General features: G+C 45.1%; 1 protein-coding gene across 1 annotated transcript in view; it reads left to right on the top strand.

Moving 5' to 3' along the window:
- Positions 1–17898, top strand: part of fgf11a (fibroblast growth factor 11a) — a 167183-nt gene that overhangs the window by 88170 nt on the left and 61115 nt on the right. Inside the window, 2 exon segments of the mRNA XM_034106265.2 lie at positions 16713–16743; positions 16746–16820. Of these exon segments, the coding sequence (XP_033962156.1) occupies positions 16713–16743; positions 16746–16820 (106 nt within the window).

The raw sequence follows: 17898 nt of genomic DNA, 5'->3' as shown, positions 1-17898 counted from the left end.
TCTACTACCCTGACCTCTATTACCCTGACTGATTCTAAATGTTGGCACTGGTAAACTGTCCCCTACCCAAATTGTCTAATATTGAAGTCATTTAACAAAACCCTTGAGGAGAAAGTAAGAAAGATGTATAGACAGAGGAAAGGACAGACAGACATTATCTTTGGCACACTCTCTCTGCTTCTTCAGCCAAGCCCGTTGGAGGCGTCCAACACACATTGAGAATTGGAGTGTGTCAGGGGGGGGAAATAACACTGCCCACTTGTCATCTGCCTTGAGGCATCGAGCAGCCGGAGGGTTCAGGGTAACTTTAATGGTTGAGATTCTTAATAAGTCAAATTAATCCTGCTCTTTTTTAAGGTCACTCTACAATTGGCATTGAATGTCTGTGGAATTATAGACCCACATCTTTCTCATGCATAACACACTCATACATACTACCACATGACATCCAGTATGATGAACTCTGATAGCAAATCTCTTCATTAATGCTATGATATTCCCAGGATACATTCCATTGTGACAGTGGGATTGCTGGCTATACAAGTGTGAATTTGTTCCAAGTCCCATGGTTTCAATGCAATTTCAGAGGCCTTTTAACCCTGCCAAGAATACAACTGTAAGGAGAACTCTGCATTGTTTTCAATTTTGACAATTTGTTTTAAAATCAGCAGCCTTAATCCGGATATGTCAGTATGAGTTTCAAAGGGCCCTTTCAGTTAAAGCCTTGGGTTGAAGTCAGGCGTTAACTTGCTGAATGTTTTAGCCTCCATGGTCCATGTAACTACATCTGGTAAATGCAGCAATCAAAGAAATATGTTCATACTTTACAGTTACTTAATAGTAGTGGATTGAAACAAAAAAGCATTTTCAGTTTTTAAGACAATTTTCTCGAAATGTAATTATTAACATTTTGGATACATTTGCTTGAATACTTCTTATTCAAACATAACTCCAGCAGGCCACCCCAGTATACATATGGCAGTGGCAAACCGTGGCTATCACAACTGGACCTTCTGTAGACACTGATGCAGAGCGGATTGCACGTGCTGGGGTGTACAGTTTAACCATGTCCTGGATATAGGAAGGGCCAGATCCATTCGCAGCATGGTACGCAAGTACCAGTGTCTTGAAGTGGATTCTAGCAGTAACCGGAAGCCAGTAAAGGGAGCGGAGGAGCGGCGTGGTGTGGGAAAATGTAGGAAGGTTGAAGATCAGACGAGCCGCTGCATTCTGGATGAGCTGCAGAGGTCGGATGGTACATACAGGTAGACCAGCCAGGAGGGAGTTGCAGTAGTCTCGGCGTGAGATGACGAGAGCCTGGGCCAGAACCTGCGTCGCTTTCTGGGTCAGCTGGGGACGTATCCTCCTGATGTTGTAAAGCGTGTATCTGCAGCAGCGGGTTGTAGCAGCGATGTTTGCAGTGAAGGACAGTTTGTTATCTAGGGTCACAACTAGAGATGTCCCGATCCCGATCCCCGGATCGGATCGGGACATCCGATCCCGATCCGATACTGGGTTTTAAGGTGGATCGGGATCGGCAGATACAATTAATTGTCATGGCCGATCCATATTAAATATTTCCCATGATTCCATTGTTACGTTGTTACGTTGTTTGTCATTGTTGTTCTATTGCATCAGCCGCCATTATCGAGTTGGAAAAGTGGAACGGACACATATCGTTAGCTAGTTAAAATGTCTGCAGTTTGGCATCATTTTAAAATAACTACAAGTGAGTCGCCGACTGCGACATGCAAAGTCTGTGGTGTGGAAGTCTCACGAGGTGGTGCTAACAGGGTCTCCTACAACACCACAAACCTAATCAAACATCTTAAAAAGCACCACCCCGACGAACACGCCGCCTACTGTAAAGCGACAGCGACTGATGGACTCCATCAACAAACACTGCGGGACAGCTTGAAACGAAAGGATTTACTTCCTCGAGACTCCGAGAGATTTCGCAAGATTACTGAGCTGATTGTGGAGTGCATAGCAGGGGACGACCAGCCAATTTCACTTGTGGAAAACTCCGGTTTTTGTCATCTAATAAATTATTTGGAGCCGCGCTATGGGATGCCATCCCGCCATTACATTGTTGAAAAAGGCATCCCAGCCCTGCACACCAAGGTGCGTGAACAAGTGCAACGGCACCTAAAGGAGGCTACCTCAATCGCCCTCACCACAGACCTGTGGAGTTCAGGTGTAGCCCCGATGTCGCTCCTCAGTCTGACCGCCCACTGGATAGACTCCAGTTTTACTTTGCACAACGTGGTGCTACATGCAAGTGAGCTGCGTGGCTCTCACACTTCAATGCGTATCCGGAATGCTATAGAAGAGATGCTCGCCAAGTGGGACATTGATAATGACAAGGTGCATGTTGTTATGAGGGACAACGCCACCAACATGAAGAAGGTAAGCCTTCTTGTTATTGACCACTGATGTTTAGCTACGCATTACCCACGTCAGTAAAGTTCATGCTAATTCCGTCAACAGCATCTTTTAATGAATGGTCATGGGGTAAACGTCCATTTGATGATTTTGACATGATATACTGGATGTATATTAAATGTTCCCTATTCCCAATTATAATTATGTGTGCCCTGGATTTATTTAAAATGATGTCTAGATAACGTGTCTTTTAGACGGCAACCACGTCAACAGGCTAGCAGAAAAGTTAGCCTAGCTTGTTGTCAGCTAACTCACGTCAGCTTAGCCACTAGCACTAGTTGTTATTGCGACAGCAAAGAATTAAAACGAAACATTAATATCCTGTTTTATGTCTTATCTAAGACTACAGGCTTTCAATACGTTTGTTAGACTTGAAAGTAGCCTACCATTTTAATGACAAAACAGCTAGTTTTGAGAGGCTACCTATCAACAGGAAAAATATTCAGTGTAACTTTTGAGATGTTAAAATCTCAAAAGTCTCATCAGATCATAATGGTTTGGAGGTATCATGCAGATGGTGGACCATAGTGTATAAATTACTCACAAATGTTATGGAAATTTCCCGAGGTTTGTTTAATAAGTTAAGGAAAGTCCAGAAATGTATGTAAGTCAATGAGAGGTAAAGACGTTACCTCTCATTGACTTACATACACTGCTATCAGTTTTGCAACCAGCAGATGGCTGCGCTCTATTTGATACTATTGTGACATCGACTGCTTATTTTCCTCACTGACCAGTATCAATAGGCTATTGATATTCATCTATCCATCTCTCGCCATCATCCTCTCTCCCAATCTCTCGACTGTAGGCATTTGCAGACATGGGGGTGCAGAGCCTGGGCTGTTTCGCACACACACTCCAACTCGTGGTCATCCAAGGCCTTCTCGCCCAGCGAAGCATCATCGATGCTGTCGCCAACGCACGGAAGCTTGTGGGTCATTTCAAGCATTCCCCAAAAGCCTACTCCATCCTCGAAGACATTCAGGTGGCATTTTATTAGTAGTAGTAGTATGTTATCTTTTTAGTAATTGCACTTTCCCCCCTCCCTGTCATGTCATTGTAAAGCAATCCATCATTAGGCTACACTAGTGTTGAAAGGATGTTAGCCAACAAATAATTAACCTAAATATAGAAGCATTTTGAGTGGCCTACTAGAAAAGTGATACACACAGCTGATTTATTTTAATTATTATCATTATTATTACTTTACAGAAAGACCTGCACATGCCAACACAACGACTCCAGCAGGACGTGTCAGTCAGATGGAACAGTACTCAGTACATGATGCTGGTAGGCTATATGGATGGAAGGAATGAATGCAAAGAATTAATAGATTTTTTTACATGTGAATCAGCCTAAATAAATACATTTAGTTGTGAGGTATATAGTTCTACTTGTATTTTACACATGAATGTTAAACTAACATTTATTTACTTATTTTGCAGAGCCTTCTTCAGCAAAAGAGGCCGCTCTGTGTCTATGCAGCGGACCACGACCTTCCATGCATGCCCTCTGCCAACCAATGGGCGCTTATGGAGAAGGCAGTTGTGGTCTTGAGTCCATTTGAAGAGCTGACAAGGCCAGTGAGTGCTGCGACTGCGAGTGCCGCGGATGTGATCCCTGCAATAACTGTCCTCAAGCGTCATCTTTCCAGAGAAGAGAGCACAGATGCTGGAATCAAGACTATGAAGAGAACACTTCTTGAGGCTGTCACTGAGCGCTTCGACTACGCTGAGACTGAACCAATCTACTCCGTTGCTACATTGGTTGACCCAAGATACAAAGATAGGCAAGTCCTGTTTGATTCAAAACTTCTTTTGCGATATATAATTGCTCAGGCCTAATCAATTCACCACTTGATTATTAATTATCAAATAACATCAAAATAAATGATCCAAATGTTGTTCTGACATTGACAACAATAACTTTGATATGCTAAGGGAACGACAAAATATGTTAGGAAACAAATAATCATTTTGAACTAAATGAAATTCTATCCATTTTCAGATTCTTCACAAGTCCAGACCACCAGGAGCTTGCCAAGGAGGCTCTCATTAGAGAGGTGGAGATCATGGAGAGAAAGAGGAAGGCTGGCAGTGAGGTGTGCAGGTATCCAGAATGCAGCGGCGCGTCTGGTCTTCAACCTTCCAAAATTCTCCCACACCACGCCGCTCCTCCGCTCCCTTCACTGGCTTCCGGTAACTGCTAGAATCCACTTCAAGACACTGGTACTTGCGTACCATGCTGCGAATGGATCTGGCCCTTCCTACATCCAGGACATGGTTAAACCGTATACCCCAGCACGTGCACTTCGCTCTGCATCAGGCAAACGACTCGCTGCACCCTCGCTGCGAGGGGGACCCAAGTTCCCATCAGCAAAAACACGTGGATTTGCTATCCTCGCTCCAAAATGGTGGAATGAGCTCCCCATTGAAATCAGGACCGCAGAAAGCTTACACACCTTCCGGCGCAGACTGAAAACTCATCTCTTTCGACTCCACTTCGAGCGATAGAATGACTAACAAAGAACTTCTAACAGAGCACTTATATACTAATAAAGGACTGGCTTATCTAAAGCCAGTTGAGTAGCACTTGAAACGATTGGCTCTTTGAAACCTGATGTTCTTATATGATTCTGTTTTCTTCAAGGTTGTGTCTTCCTGGTCGAATGTACTTATTGTAAGTCGCTTTGGATAAAAGCGTCAGCTAAATGCAATGTAATGTAATGTAATGTAATGTGTCTGCAGAAGAGCCTCCAAGAAAGTCACCACGTCGAGGCGGTGTAGGCTGTGCATGTTACGGCCTATAGGATTTTGGACCCCAAAGCAAAAGACTGGAGAGAGATGGTCGATAAACAAAAAGCTTTATTCAAGCAGAGAACAAAAAATACGGCAGTGGAGTCAGGAAGTTGGCTGGCAAAAATCCAAACAATAATCCAAACAACGAGGAGAGCAGTGAGACACACCGGAGGGTCGAAACACAGAGGAATTATCTGGCAGGGAAGTGCTCAGAGGGCTCAGAGGACTGGAGGAAACTGGTTTGAGAAGTGAGACATGAAATGATGGGTGGACATTCAAGGCAGCAGGCAGCTTGAGCCTAACCACAGCGGGGTTAATAATCCGTTCAATGACAAACAGGCCAATGTACCTGGGTGCCAGTTTGCGGGAGTCAGTCGGGAGTGGCAGATCACGTGAGGACAGCCAGACCTTCTGACCGGGCTGGTAGTCCGGGGCTGGAGTGCGATGGCGGTCTGCAAGCCTCTGGTTGCGAGCAGCAGTGCGAACGAGAGCTGCCCGAGCTTCATGCCAGACTCTGCGGGCCCGCCGAAGATGCCCCTGTACTGAGGGGACTGCCACATCCCTCTCCTGGGCGGGGAAGAGAGGGGGTTGGAACCCAACAGAAGCCATGAATGGAGACATTTCTGTGGCGGAGCAAACCAGGGAGTTGTGGGCATATTCAACCCAAGGCAGGTGGGAGGCCCAGGAGACTGGATGGTGAGAAGAGACACAGCGAAGGGCTGCCTCCAGGTCCTGATTTGCACGCTCAGTCTGGCCGTTGGTCTGCGGGTGGTAACCTGATGACAGACTGGCCGACGCCCCCAATGCCTGGCAAAAGGCCTTCCAGACTCGAGAGGCAAATTGCGGACCCCTGTCAGAAACAATGTCCAGAGGAATGCCATGCAATCTAAAAACATGCTGGGTGATTAGTGTAGCAGTCTCCAGAGCAGAAGGTAACTTAGGTAGGGGAACAAAGTGTACGGCCTTGGAAAAGCGGTCAACAATCGTCAGGATAACTGTATTTCCTTCCGATGGGGGAAGACCCGTCACGAAGTCCATGGCGATGTGAGACCAAGGCCGATGAGGAATGGGAAGAGGGCGGAGAAGACCAGCAGGGGCGCAGTGGGATGCCTTACTGCGGGCGCAGATGGAGCAGGCGGCGACATACTTCTTGGCGTCAGAGGACATGGAGGGCCACCAGAAGCGTTGTTGGATGAGGCCTAGAGTCCGAAGTGCTCCTGGATGGCAAGCTATCTTAGAATCATGTCCCAACTGGAGCACTGAAGATCTGGCGTGCGGTGGAACGAACAGCCGACCCGGTGGACAACCCTCAGGAGCTGGATGGTCCTCTTGTGCCTCCAGGACCACCCTCTCAACCTCCCACCTGGCTACTCCCACCACACAGGAGGATGGAAGAATGGTTCCTGCGGATGGCTCCTCAACCGGAGGAGCCAACTGACGTGACAGGGCATCTGCCTTGATGTTCCGTGAGTCTGGCCGATAGGTGAGGGTGAAGCTGAACCGGCCCAGAAAAAGTGCCCATCGAGCCTGGCGAGAGTTGAGCCTGCGAGCAGAACGGAGATAAGCTAAGTTTCTGTGGTCCGTCCATACCACAAACGGATGAGTTGTGCCTTCAAGCCAGTGCCTCCATTCCTGCAGGGCTAAGACTACTGCCAGAAGCTCCCGATTTCCCACATCATAGTTTCTTTCTGCCGGGGAGAGCCGGCAGGAAAAGAAGGCGCAGGGATGCAACTTCTGGTCGGAGGCTGAGCGCTGGGAGAGGACTGCCCCTACACCAGTGTCGGAGGCATCCACTTCGACCACGAAAGGGGCTGAAGAATCAGGGTGAGATAACACAGGAGCAGAGGAAAACAAACACTTCAACATAGCAAAAGCAGCCTCAGCTTCAGATGACCACACAAAGGGAACTTTAACTGAGGTGAGCTTGGTGAGTGGGGCGGCTGCTCGACTATAGTCACGAATAAACCTGCGGTAAAAGTTGGCAAAACCAAGAAACCTTTGGAGTTGCTTTCTCGTTGTAGGAGTGGGCCATTCGGCCACTGCCATGACTTTGGCAGGGTCGGCTCTGACCTGTCCCTTCTCTACCACAAAACCCAGGAATGAAACAGAGGAAACATGAAAGGCACACTTCTCAGCCTTAACATAAAGTCTGTTCTCCAGAAGTCTCTGCAGCACCAACCTCATGTGTTGGACATGTTCTTGGGGGTCACGAGAGAAAATGAGGATATCATCAAGATACACAAAGACAAATCTGTTAAGCATATCACGAAGGACATCGTTAATGAGTGTCTGAAACACAGCAGGGGCGTTAGTTAACCCAAAAGGCATAACTAAATATTCAAAATGTCCCAGGGGCGTCTTAAACGCAGTCTTCCACTCGTCTCCCTCCCTTATCCTAACTAGGTGGTAGGCATTTCGGAGGTCCAAATTAGAGAAGATGGTGGCTTGATGGAGGAAACCAAAAGCTGAGTCTATGAGCGGAAGAGGATACTTATTCTTTACAGTAATGTCATTCAAGCCCCTGAAATCAATACAGGGGCGTAGAGTCTTATCCTTCTTGTCAACAAAAAAAAAACCCTGCCCCCAATGGAGAGCGAGAAGGGCGAATGAGACCAGTAGCAACAGAGTCAGTGATATAAGTCTCCATGGCCTCCCTCTCCGGCTTGGAGATATTATAAAGTCTGCTCGAAGGCAAGGGAGCACCGGAGAGCAAGTCAATGCCACAGTCATAAGGTCGATGAGGTGGTAGAGACAGGGCACGATCCTTGCTGAAAACCTCCTGGAGGTCATGATACTCAGAGGGAACTGACGTGAGGTCAACAGGTCTGGGGGGGAACAGGTTTTGAAGTAACAGTGGTGGGTATGGCAGAGTGTAAACAGTGAGAGTGGCAGAACAAACTCCAATTGACGATGGATAAGGTGGCCCAGTCTATGTGTGGGTTGTGGAGTTTAAGCCAGGGGCGACTTAACACCAGCGGAGAAAGGGGTGAGGGAATGAGATACAGGGAAATGGTCTCGTGATGATTACCTGAGAGTAACAATGACACTGGGGCAGTACGGTGAGTTACACGGGCAAAAAGCCTACCATCAAGGGAAAAAATGTTCTTGGGCTCGGGAAGGAGTTCTGAGGGGAGATTAGACTGGAAAACCAGGTCAGAGTCAATACAATTTTCATCAGCCCCTGAATCAACTAAGTCTTGGAGAGGAAGGGAAACTTGAGAACTAGAAACCGTACCCTTTAACTGGAGACGATTAGCGTGGGAAGGGGAGACAGGAGTATGGCTCACCAGCGCCCCTCCCCCGGCTGCTGAGCCTGCTCTTTTGGCCGAGCGGAACAGTTGGCTCGAATGTGGCCAGCCTGACCACAGTATATGCAGAGCCTCTGGAGGAAACGGCGTTCCCGTTCAGCAGGTGAAAGCCTCATTCTCCCCAGCTGCATAGGCTCCTCTGGGCTTAGGGATGAGGAGACGGTGGGTGGGTCCCGGTAGGAGAAAGGCTCCAGGCGTTGGTGAGGAGGTGCAGACTGTCCAGGCGGACATGGTGACTTGGGTTGGGAAAAGGGGAGAGGGAATCTCTGCCTATCTGTTCTCTACCTACGCCTCTCACGGAGCCGATTATCTAAGCGAATGGCCAAAGAAATTAACTCCTCAAGGGACGAAGTCTCATCTCGAGCAGCTAGCTCGTCCTTTAACTCCTCGTTTAATCCACGGGAAAAAACTATCTGTAGAGCCGTCTCATCCCACCCGCTCTCTGCTGGGGGGATACGGAAATCAATTGAGTAAGTGGAGACTGACTCAGAACCCTGGCGTAAAGAAAGGAGCCGATTACCAGCCTCCTTACCCTGAAGCGGGTGGTCAAAAACTCGATACATCTCGGTCTCAAACACAGGAAAGGAGTTATAGATAGCTGGGTTACTCTTGGCTATGGCTACCGCCCATGCAGCTGCTTTACCCGATAACAAACTCATAACGAAAGCTACTCTAGTTCTGTCAGAGGAGTAAGTTGCTGATCAAAAACTAGTGAAGAAACTGACTGCATGTCCCTGAATCACCTGAATACCTCACAGGGGTGGGGATGAATGGTTCACGGGGTTGGCCGGGATGAATGACTGGAATCTCAGGAGCTGGAGGCGGTGGCGCAGGAGCTGGAGCCGTCAGAGTGTTGAGCTGGGTGAAAGACTGGTCCAAGCGGCCGCTGAGTTGAGTGAAACCGGTATTAAGGTTGTGGAGGGATTCCATGATACTTTGTAGGGCTTGTTCGTGCTGCCCCACACGAGCTCCCTGTGTCGAAAGAGCTTGCTTCAATCTCTCAGTCTCTGCGGGGTCCATGCTTTGGCCAGATAATTCTGTTACGGCCTATAGGATTTTGGACCCCAAAGCAAAAGACTGGAGAGAGATGGTCGATAAACAAAAAGCTTTATTCAAGCAGAGAACAAAAAATACGGCAGTGGAGTCAGGAAGTTGGCTGGCAAAAATCCAAACAATAATCCAAACAACGAGGAGAGCAGCGAGACACACCGGAGGGTCGAAACACAGAGGAATTATCTGGCAGGGAAGTGGCATGAGGACCGGGCTTTTATCTCTACAGGTGAAGAGGTGAGTGGAAACAGGTGTGCCTCGTCTGCTACTGGGAGGAGCCAGCCAACTCCCTGTCACACACCAGCCCTGCAGAGGAAAACAGAGAAGAGAGGGGTGAGACAGGAAATAGCACACAAAAGCACACAACAAAAATACAACTAAACAGAATCATAACAGTGCAGCTGCAAACAGCAGCTTTGTCAGTCTATATGACGAGATCTTGGAGGGGAATGTGGTGGAGTCGAGGCCTGTGAGTACGTCAGCAGTCGTCACTCAGGTGGAGGCCTACCTGGCTGAACAAACCATCCCAAGGTCAGAGAATCCTCTACACTACTGGCGGGCACATGCTACACAGCGACCCGCACTGGCTGATACAGCCATGAAGTTTCTTTGTGCACCTTGTACATCGGTGGACAGTGAGAGACTGTTTAGTGCAGTGTCAAATGTCCTTGATGAAAAAAGGAACCGGTTGACAGCCGATAAGGTGCAGGTGTTGGTTTTCATTAAATAAAACCTGCACTACACTTTGAAGAAGTCAGTGCAGTAGATTAAGATGGAGGAAATAAGGAGCTCTATTACACTGTAAAAATGTTTATGTTTAAGTTTAGTGATTAGATGTCTCTGAGATCCCTTAATTATCCACACTGTGAAAAATAATAAGTTCAGTTTACTTGAAAAAAGGGTGGAAACTCGTTGTCTCAAATAAGTAACCAAAACGTTGTGTATGTTATGTTTACTTTATGTGTACAATTAATGCAAAGATTTTTAAGTTATGGTTACTTACTTCCAAGAAGTAAAGTTTAGTGAAGCTTACTTGTGTTTACTGCTGTTAAATGAGTAACCTTTTGAGTTGTAAAGGGTACTTTATATTGGATAGGAAAGTTGTTTTTTTATTATTATTGCAAAATAAATGCTCTTGAGAATAAAAGCTATTGAGCACAGCTTGGGTGCCCGTCTATTTCTTAATGTATACGAAATTAAATGCTGTTTGCCAACACAAAATGTGATATCGGAAATCGGTATCGGAAAACCGGTATCGGGAAATATCGGGATCGGATCGGAACCTATATGAAAATATCGGAATCGGATCGGAAGCTAAAAAACGAGATCGGGACATCCCTAGTCACAACCAGATTCCTTGCAGTCTGAGTCGGGGAAACAATATAGGTGCCGATGTTGATTGTCAGGTCAAGAGTGGGACAATCTTTTCCCGGAAGGAAAAGCAGTTCAGTCTTGTCAAGGTTGAGCTTGAGGTGGTGAGCAGACATCCACTGAGAGATGTTCGCTAGACAAGCAGAGATGCGTGCAACGACCTGGGTCTCTGAGCAGGGAAAGGACATAATTAATTGGGTGTCGTCAGCGTAGCAGTGGTATGAAAAACCATGCGGGCTAATGACTGATCAGAGCGAGTTTGTGTACAGGGAGAAGAGGAGGGGACCAAGAACAGAGCCCTGAGGGACCCCTGTAGTTAATTGACAAGGGTCGGACTCGGACCCTCTCCAAGTAACCCTGTAGGTACGGTCTTTGAGGTATGAGGTGAGGAGGGAAAGTGCAGAGCCTGAAACTCCAAGTTCTTGGAGAGTGCGAAGGAGGATCTGATGATTCACTGTGTCGAATGCAGCAGACAGGTCCAGAAGGATGATGACAGAGGAGAGGGAGGCTGCTTTAGCAGTGTGCAGTTCCTCAGAGACAGCAAGGAGGGCAGTTTCTGTTGAGTGACCTGCCTTGAAACCAGACTGGTGCGGATCCAGAAGGTTGTTCTGATGGAGATAACAGGAGAATTGTTTAAAGACAGCACATTCAAGTGTTTTAGACAGGAACGGGAGGAGAGACACAGGCCTGTAGTTTATAACGTCAGACGGGTTGAGAGTGGGTTTCTTTAGGAGAGGTTTTACTCTTGCCTCCTTGAGACTGTTTGGAAAGTGACCAGAAGTTAGAGAAGTGTTGATGGGAGAGAAACGGTAGAATATCAGGAGCGATAGTCTGAAGGAGGTTTGAGGGGATAGGGTCCAGAGGACAGGTGGTTGGGCGGGCAGAGGTAATGAGGGTAAGAACCTCACTTGGAGAGAGAGGGGAAAAGGAAGTTAGTGTGTGGGTGAAAGGAGGGTCTGTTGACCCAGTGGTGAGTAAAGGTGAGTCAGAAAAAGAAGAGTGAATATCATCAACCTTTTTTTCAAAGTGGTTAACAAAGTCGCTTGACAGAAGGGAGGAGGGGGAAGGTGCTTTGGGAGGGTCCAAGAGGGTGGAGAAGATGGAAATAGTTTTTTGGGATTGGAATAGGAAGATTGGATCTTATCTTGAAAGAAAGTGCTTTTTGCTTGAGAGATCGAAGCAGAGAAAGAGGAGAGGAGAGCCTGATAGGTTAGGTCGTCATGGTGTTTGGATTTCCACCGTTTCCGCTCTGCTGCCCAAAGGATGGTTCTATTAGCATGCAGTGCGTCATTTAGCCAGGGAGCAGGAGGGGACTGACGAGCCTGCCGAGATGTGAGAGGACAGAGAGAGTCCAGAGAGGATGAAAGAGTCTTCTGCATACATTATACTAGGGATGTTACGATACCAAAAACTCACGGTATCATAATATCGCGATAAAAAGTCCACGGTACGATATTTATCGCGATATTGAAAAATAAAGGAAAAAAAATGCGAATTTATTTTTTTGTAATTTAAAAAAAACAAATGTACTTGGATTTGTTTTCTTTATCAAATAACAAATCTGATTTGTACAGCATTTTAGTTGGATAGTAGTATTTTCAAGTGTCAAAAATATAATAATCAGACCCTGCAATAGAATAAATCAAGTTTCACTTTAGTTTTTCAAGTAACTCTACTCTAACTCACTCACTCAGTATCATCAAGGTTATCTTTGAGGAATATGAGCATGTCCACATTTCCAGGTAGAAGCTGGGATGTTTGGGCGTTTACAATATCCCCTGCTGTGGAAAAAACTCTCTTGCTTGGTACTGATGTTGCTGGGACAGAGAGATATGCTTTGGCCATGGGTAACAGCAGAGGGTAAAACTGTGCATTGTCTCTCCACCACTTCAAAAACAATACCGTTTTTGCCAAGAAGGTGAGGCTTATTGACAGGGCGAGATACAAATATACTGTTGGTACTTGTCAATGTCTCTAGGTGTGTACATGTCACCCTGTACTGTAAATACATGGTCCTTTATTGTTATCTGTTGTTTTATGTTCATGTTATAACCTACTTGCTGCCATGTTAGGCAGGTCTCCCTTGAAAAAGAGATTGATGATTTCAATGGGACCATCTGGTTGAATAAAGGTTTAAAAAGAAAAAAAAAATTCAAAATAATAATAATCGTGGCATATTTTGTCAGTCTCACGACGATATTGAGACATTTATTTACCGCAATATCGCGATATTTGATATATCATTACATCCCTACATTATACACATCGGCCTTAGAGCTCAGCAAATATACCATCTAAAGTTGACCAACAAGCCAAGGAGACTGCTGAATCAGTTGCCAAGGTCATCCCACTTTCAAGTGATGTGGCGAGGTCTAACACTGTATCATCAAACCCCAATTTAATGCTTCAATTTGTCAAAAGAACAAACATTTTATTTTGGACCCACTGAACCAACACAGTCTCACTCCCTGATAGCCCAATAGCGACGCTTGGTCACGGGGTTTGTCGAGCAAAGCGCATGGTGCAGACTCAAACGATAGCTGAGGATTATGGGTAGTGTCTTCTGCCATCCTAAACTCCGATACAACTATTTGTTTCTCAGAGCGAAGGGGGAAAATACAAAAGCATTGCACACAATTTAAACCAATCAATGTTGTGTAATTAACAAGGATAATCTGGTGTTTTATAGTCGATGAGTAGTGCAGATATCACTGTAAAATCAATCGACAGTAAGGAGAATACTTACTTCCGGGTGTAAAATTCTCCGTTATCCAATGGGAATGGACGCTCACATTGCCTTTAACTGCCGCCGACATGGACCGATGCGGTGCTTCCCTGAGCGTCAAATACCGCCGCCGATGGGAATACATGCAATCTGTTGAAAGCTCTTTGCGTCCGTTTATGAAGCTGAAGGAGCCTCGGTTCGTCACAACTGCACGCCAAAGGACCCTGACCAAGCGTCGCTATTGGACTATCAGGGAGTGAGAGTGTGTTGACTGAACCCGTAGGTCCAGGGAACTCATTACATTGAACTCCTGAAACAGGTTTCATGCTGCGTTGACATTGTTAGGACAGAATCTGAGCTCAGTGTGCCGAGGACAAAGCATCCATCACTTTGAAAGTCTTGTTTAACAAGCTGTCATGGAATAGTGTGAAGTACAGTAGATCTACGAACTAAATAAATATAGATCCCCTGTCTTCAGTCAGTTATGATAAATAATAGAAAACTATTATACAGTGTTTTTGCTTCATAAATATTAAGCTAACAATGGTCTTTTCATGCCGTTTTAACCAACAGTGCTACAGACCCTCTGCACAAACAAAACATATGTGAATGTCTGTGTTTGTGGAATTGAATCGCCAATTTAGATCAGATTAACTCATATACTGCCTCATGTTGCACTCAAGGCCATTTCTTCTGCTTTTAGCCGATGCTTCCACATGGTTGGATGCTGTGTGTTAGTTTTGTCACGGCTCTTTACATGCACTAGTAGTCTTGCATGTTCGATATTTGGATTACAGCATAGTCCACCGGAAACGTTTAAAAGTCAACATCCGCCTCATGTGTGCGTTTGTTGATTCACTTGCACTGTGGCAGTTGTGTTGGGCAGCACATGGCCTGGTGTGTGGTCTGAGGCTTAATTTGGGATTAACGCTCAGGATATTACAGATTACAACACTCTGTGTTTGACCTCTCTGCGTCTCGGCAGCCAGCGATGGATGAGCTTTTATCTTTTAGTAGTTACAGCAATTTAAGACCAGAGCCTCCGATGAAAAGCTTCCAAACATGTTGTGTCACACTGTCAGCATGAAAGGGGGGGGGGGGGATTACACACCAGCATTTCTTTGAGTCATTCACGGACCTCAAGGCTTAACTCAAACCGTAATGAGCTTCCATTCAACAACTACTTGAGGTTTGCAGGGAGATGGGTTAGATTTGCAACGACAAAAAGTTGATATTTTACTCACACGTTTAATTGATGATTGTTGAATAGGTTGGAAAATGTTAAACAAAATGATTCCACAACTAAATTCCATTGATGAAGACTATATATTAAGACTTCACAAGGTTTACTTCTACAGGTTAACAAATGCAGTTCAATGTATTCTTCATGAAAGTAACTTTGTTTTTGCTGTTGTATAGACAGGGAAGGTCTACTAAGGTGTCAGTATACGAAAATTGTGCACTATTATCCCTTTTGGACAATTCATTGCATCTCGCCGCGCTCTGTCAGGGTTTCCACCCCGCCTTTGAGTGAGGCAGTTCAGAAAAGCTATAAACACCACCGCCTTGGATTTGAAAATGGGACTCTCGTGTGGCTGTATTTTTTGCCAGAAAAACTATCTGCCAAGGAATAACAGGCAAAAGTACTGCTAAATCATTATTACTGGCATTTAAATCCATTTTTATCACCAATAGAAGTAGCATTACATTTAAAATTGTATTTATTACTTTGATTTCATTCACTTCAGAAAACATTTGTGATCCCTTCTTCTCTCCTCGAGTTAGATTCAGGGCCCCTAGCACAGAAACAAAATGTTGTTTCTGAAAAAATTTCTTCAAGGAACATTTTCTGTTACAAAATTGAGTTGTACATTTTGTGAGCGATACCATTTGCAGTGCATGTCTTTCTCTTCTTCTATCTCTGTCTCACACCCCTGCTGTCGTCTGAGGGCCAACTGCCCCCGTACTTCTTCTGTCTCATCCATATTTGATGTGTCTCATTAAAAACTTGATTGTGGAAACACTTCAGCATTCTGACATTACTTCTGATCCACTATTTAGTCACCCTCAGCACTTCCGAGTGAGATAGCCCCCCTCGGTCATGACGGTGTGGACCTGAGAAAGGAGAAACTTAAACAGAAACACTTAAAGTTTTAAAGAAGACACGCTACTTTATCCCTGATGAAAATGCCTGATTTGAAACCAACAGTCTGATGCCTCCAAGTGCACTGAGTAAATGACGACAGTTGGTATTTTAGAGCGGGGTTAAACAGACGATAGAGCTTCATTAAACATTCAGTACGAGGGTTAAGTTGTTCTTGCTTGTTTCCTGAATTGTTGCCATCTTACATGCAGGACATCGACTTTTCTGCTCATTTCGAGGCGGCATAACAAGGGTTTACCCATGTGTAATTATCACAACCCTGCAAAAACAAACATAACCCTTAAAGGAAAAACAAAATGGTTGGCTTGGTGTGTATTATTTATAATAATTGAAAGATCGTTATGTCCATGTAAACATAAGTAAAATAAAAACTAGTAATACATTTGACTATTAAAGCAAAGCGGAAGAACAATAACGAGGAAATTGTCTTTATAAATTATAACAAAGAAAAGTTCCTATGTTCTTGCTGTTTTAGCAATACAAGTCTTATTAACTGAATTGTGGTCACCACTCATGTTAGCCTCACCCCATTGTAGAGTGATGGGCATCTACTTAAAGCAAGCAACACACACATGCAAAACACCTTGCTTGCCTCACTTGAACCGTATAAGATGCTTCTTTTTTAGCCAACACTGAGAAACCCATCAATCCTGCTGAAGGCCAGAGTCACACACACCCATGCAAGCACACACTTCATGTTGACTATTCCACCGTGTAAATATCAAGCCTCTTGTTTAGTCAATATGAAGCTCCCAGGTGGGTGGCGGTGTGCATTAATACACGTGCCCTGACAATTGTTTGTGTGTGTCGCGAATGCTAACGTGTGTTTAACCCTGTGTTTGCTCTGCAAGCCCCAGCTGAAGGGCATCGTCACGCGGCTTTACGCAGACACGGCTTCTACCTCCAGATGCTGCCGGGTGGCACCATGGAAGGCACAAAGGACGAAAGCAGCTCCTTCTGTAAGTGAACAAACAACCACCAACACACACACCACACACACACACACCACCACACACACACACACACACACACACAACACCACAACACACACACCCACCACACACACACACACACACAACACAACACACACACACAACACACACACACACACACAGCTAGTTTGATGAGGGTGTGTATCTCAAAGCTCTGTACAACAAGGAGTTTCCCCTGCTTCTATGCCAAAGGACATTTTAAAAGGGACTTCCCAACAGGACGGTCGTACATCTGTACATTTCTTCAGCACATGCATGCAGGATAACACTGCCATGTATGCACACTTGGCAGGTGCAGTGTGTACGCCAGCTAAAAGGCATTTGTTTTAAAATACTGTATAGTATGTACGTTAAATTAAACTAGTATGTTGAAACATTATCTAGGATATAACGACTCCCGTGTTATTCCCAAGTTTAAACCTACATTATGTTCCAAATTAAGCAGGGGTTCTGCTGTTATATATAACAGTACCAAACGCCCCTGTACATCACTATGCAGACTATCCAAAAAGAAAAATATACCTTAATATGAAACATATGTTTTGGCTTGGTTTGTCTGTCTGTATGTCCGAGTTCAGCAGGATTAAGGAAGAACATTTGCCCAATTTCCATACTACTCAGTACAAGTGTAAAGCATGGTCCAAAGAAGAACTCAATATGTTAGTGGGCTTCTGAATCATTGGGCAGATATTAAAATTAAATGTCACGTTCGTTTACATTGGAAGATTCAACATTAAACTAGTTCCTTTGAATTCAAGTGAACGCTGGGCAAGTAGGACCAAGTTGGATACATATCAATATGCAGAGGTGGGAGTAAATCTATCTTATGTGCAAGTCTCAAGTCTTAACCTACAAGTCTCAAGCAAGTCCATGCAAGTCACTGTGGTGAGAGTTAAGCAAGTCAAATCATTGCTCAGATCAAGCAAGTCACACAAAATTCTGATGATAACCCAGTTTTAGCATTTAAATCAGTTCAAATATTGTGGATATGAAAAGTTTAGTTTTATTTGCAATGGGAGCGGGGCGCTGTGAAATGATAACCCTA

Source organism: Pseudochaenichthys georgianus, chromosome 18 (genome assembly GCF_902827115.2).
Source record: "Pseudochaenichthys georgianus chromosome 18, fPseGeo1.2, whole genome shotgun sequence".
Taxonomy (NCBI): Eukaryota; Metazoa; Chordata; class Actinopteri; order Perciformes; family Channichthyidae; genus Pseudochaenichthys; species Pseudochaenichthys georgianus.
Note: the sequence above shows the minus strand (reverse complement) of the source record. Positions and strands in the feature narration are given on the sequence as shown.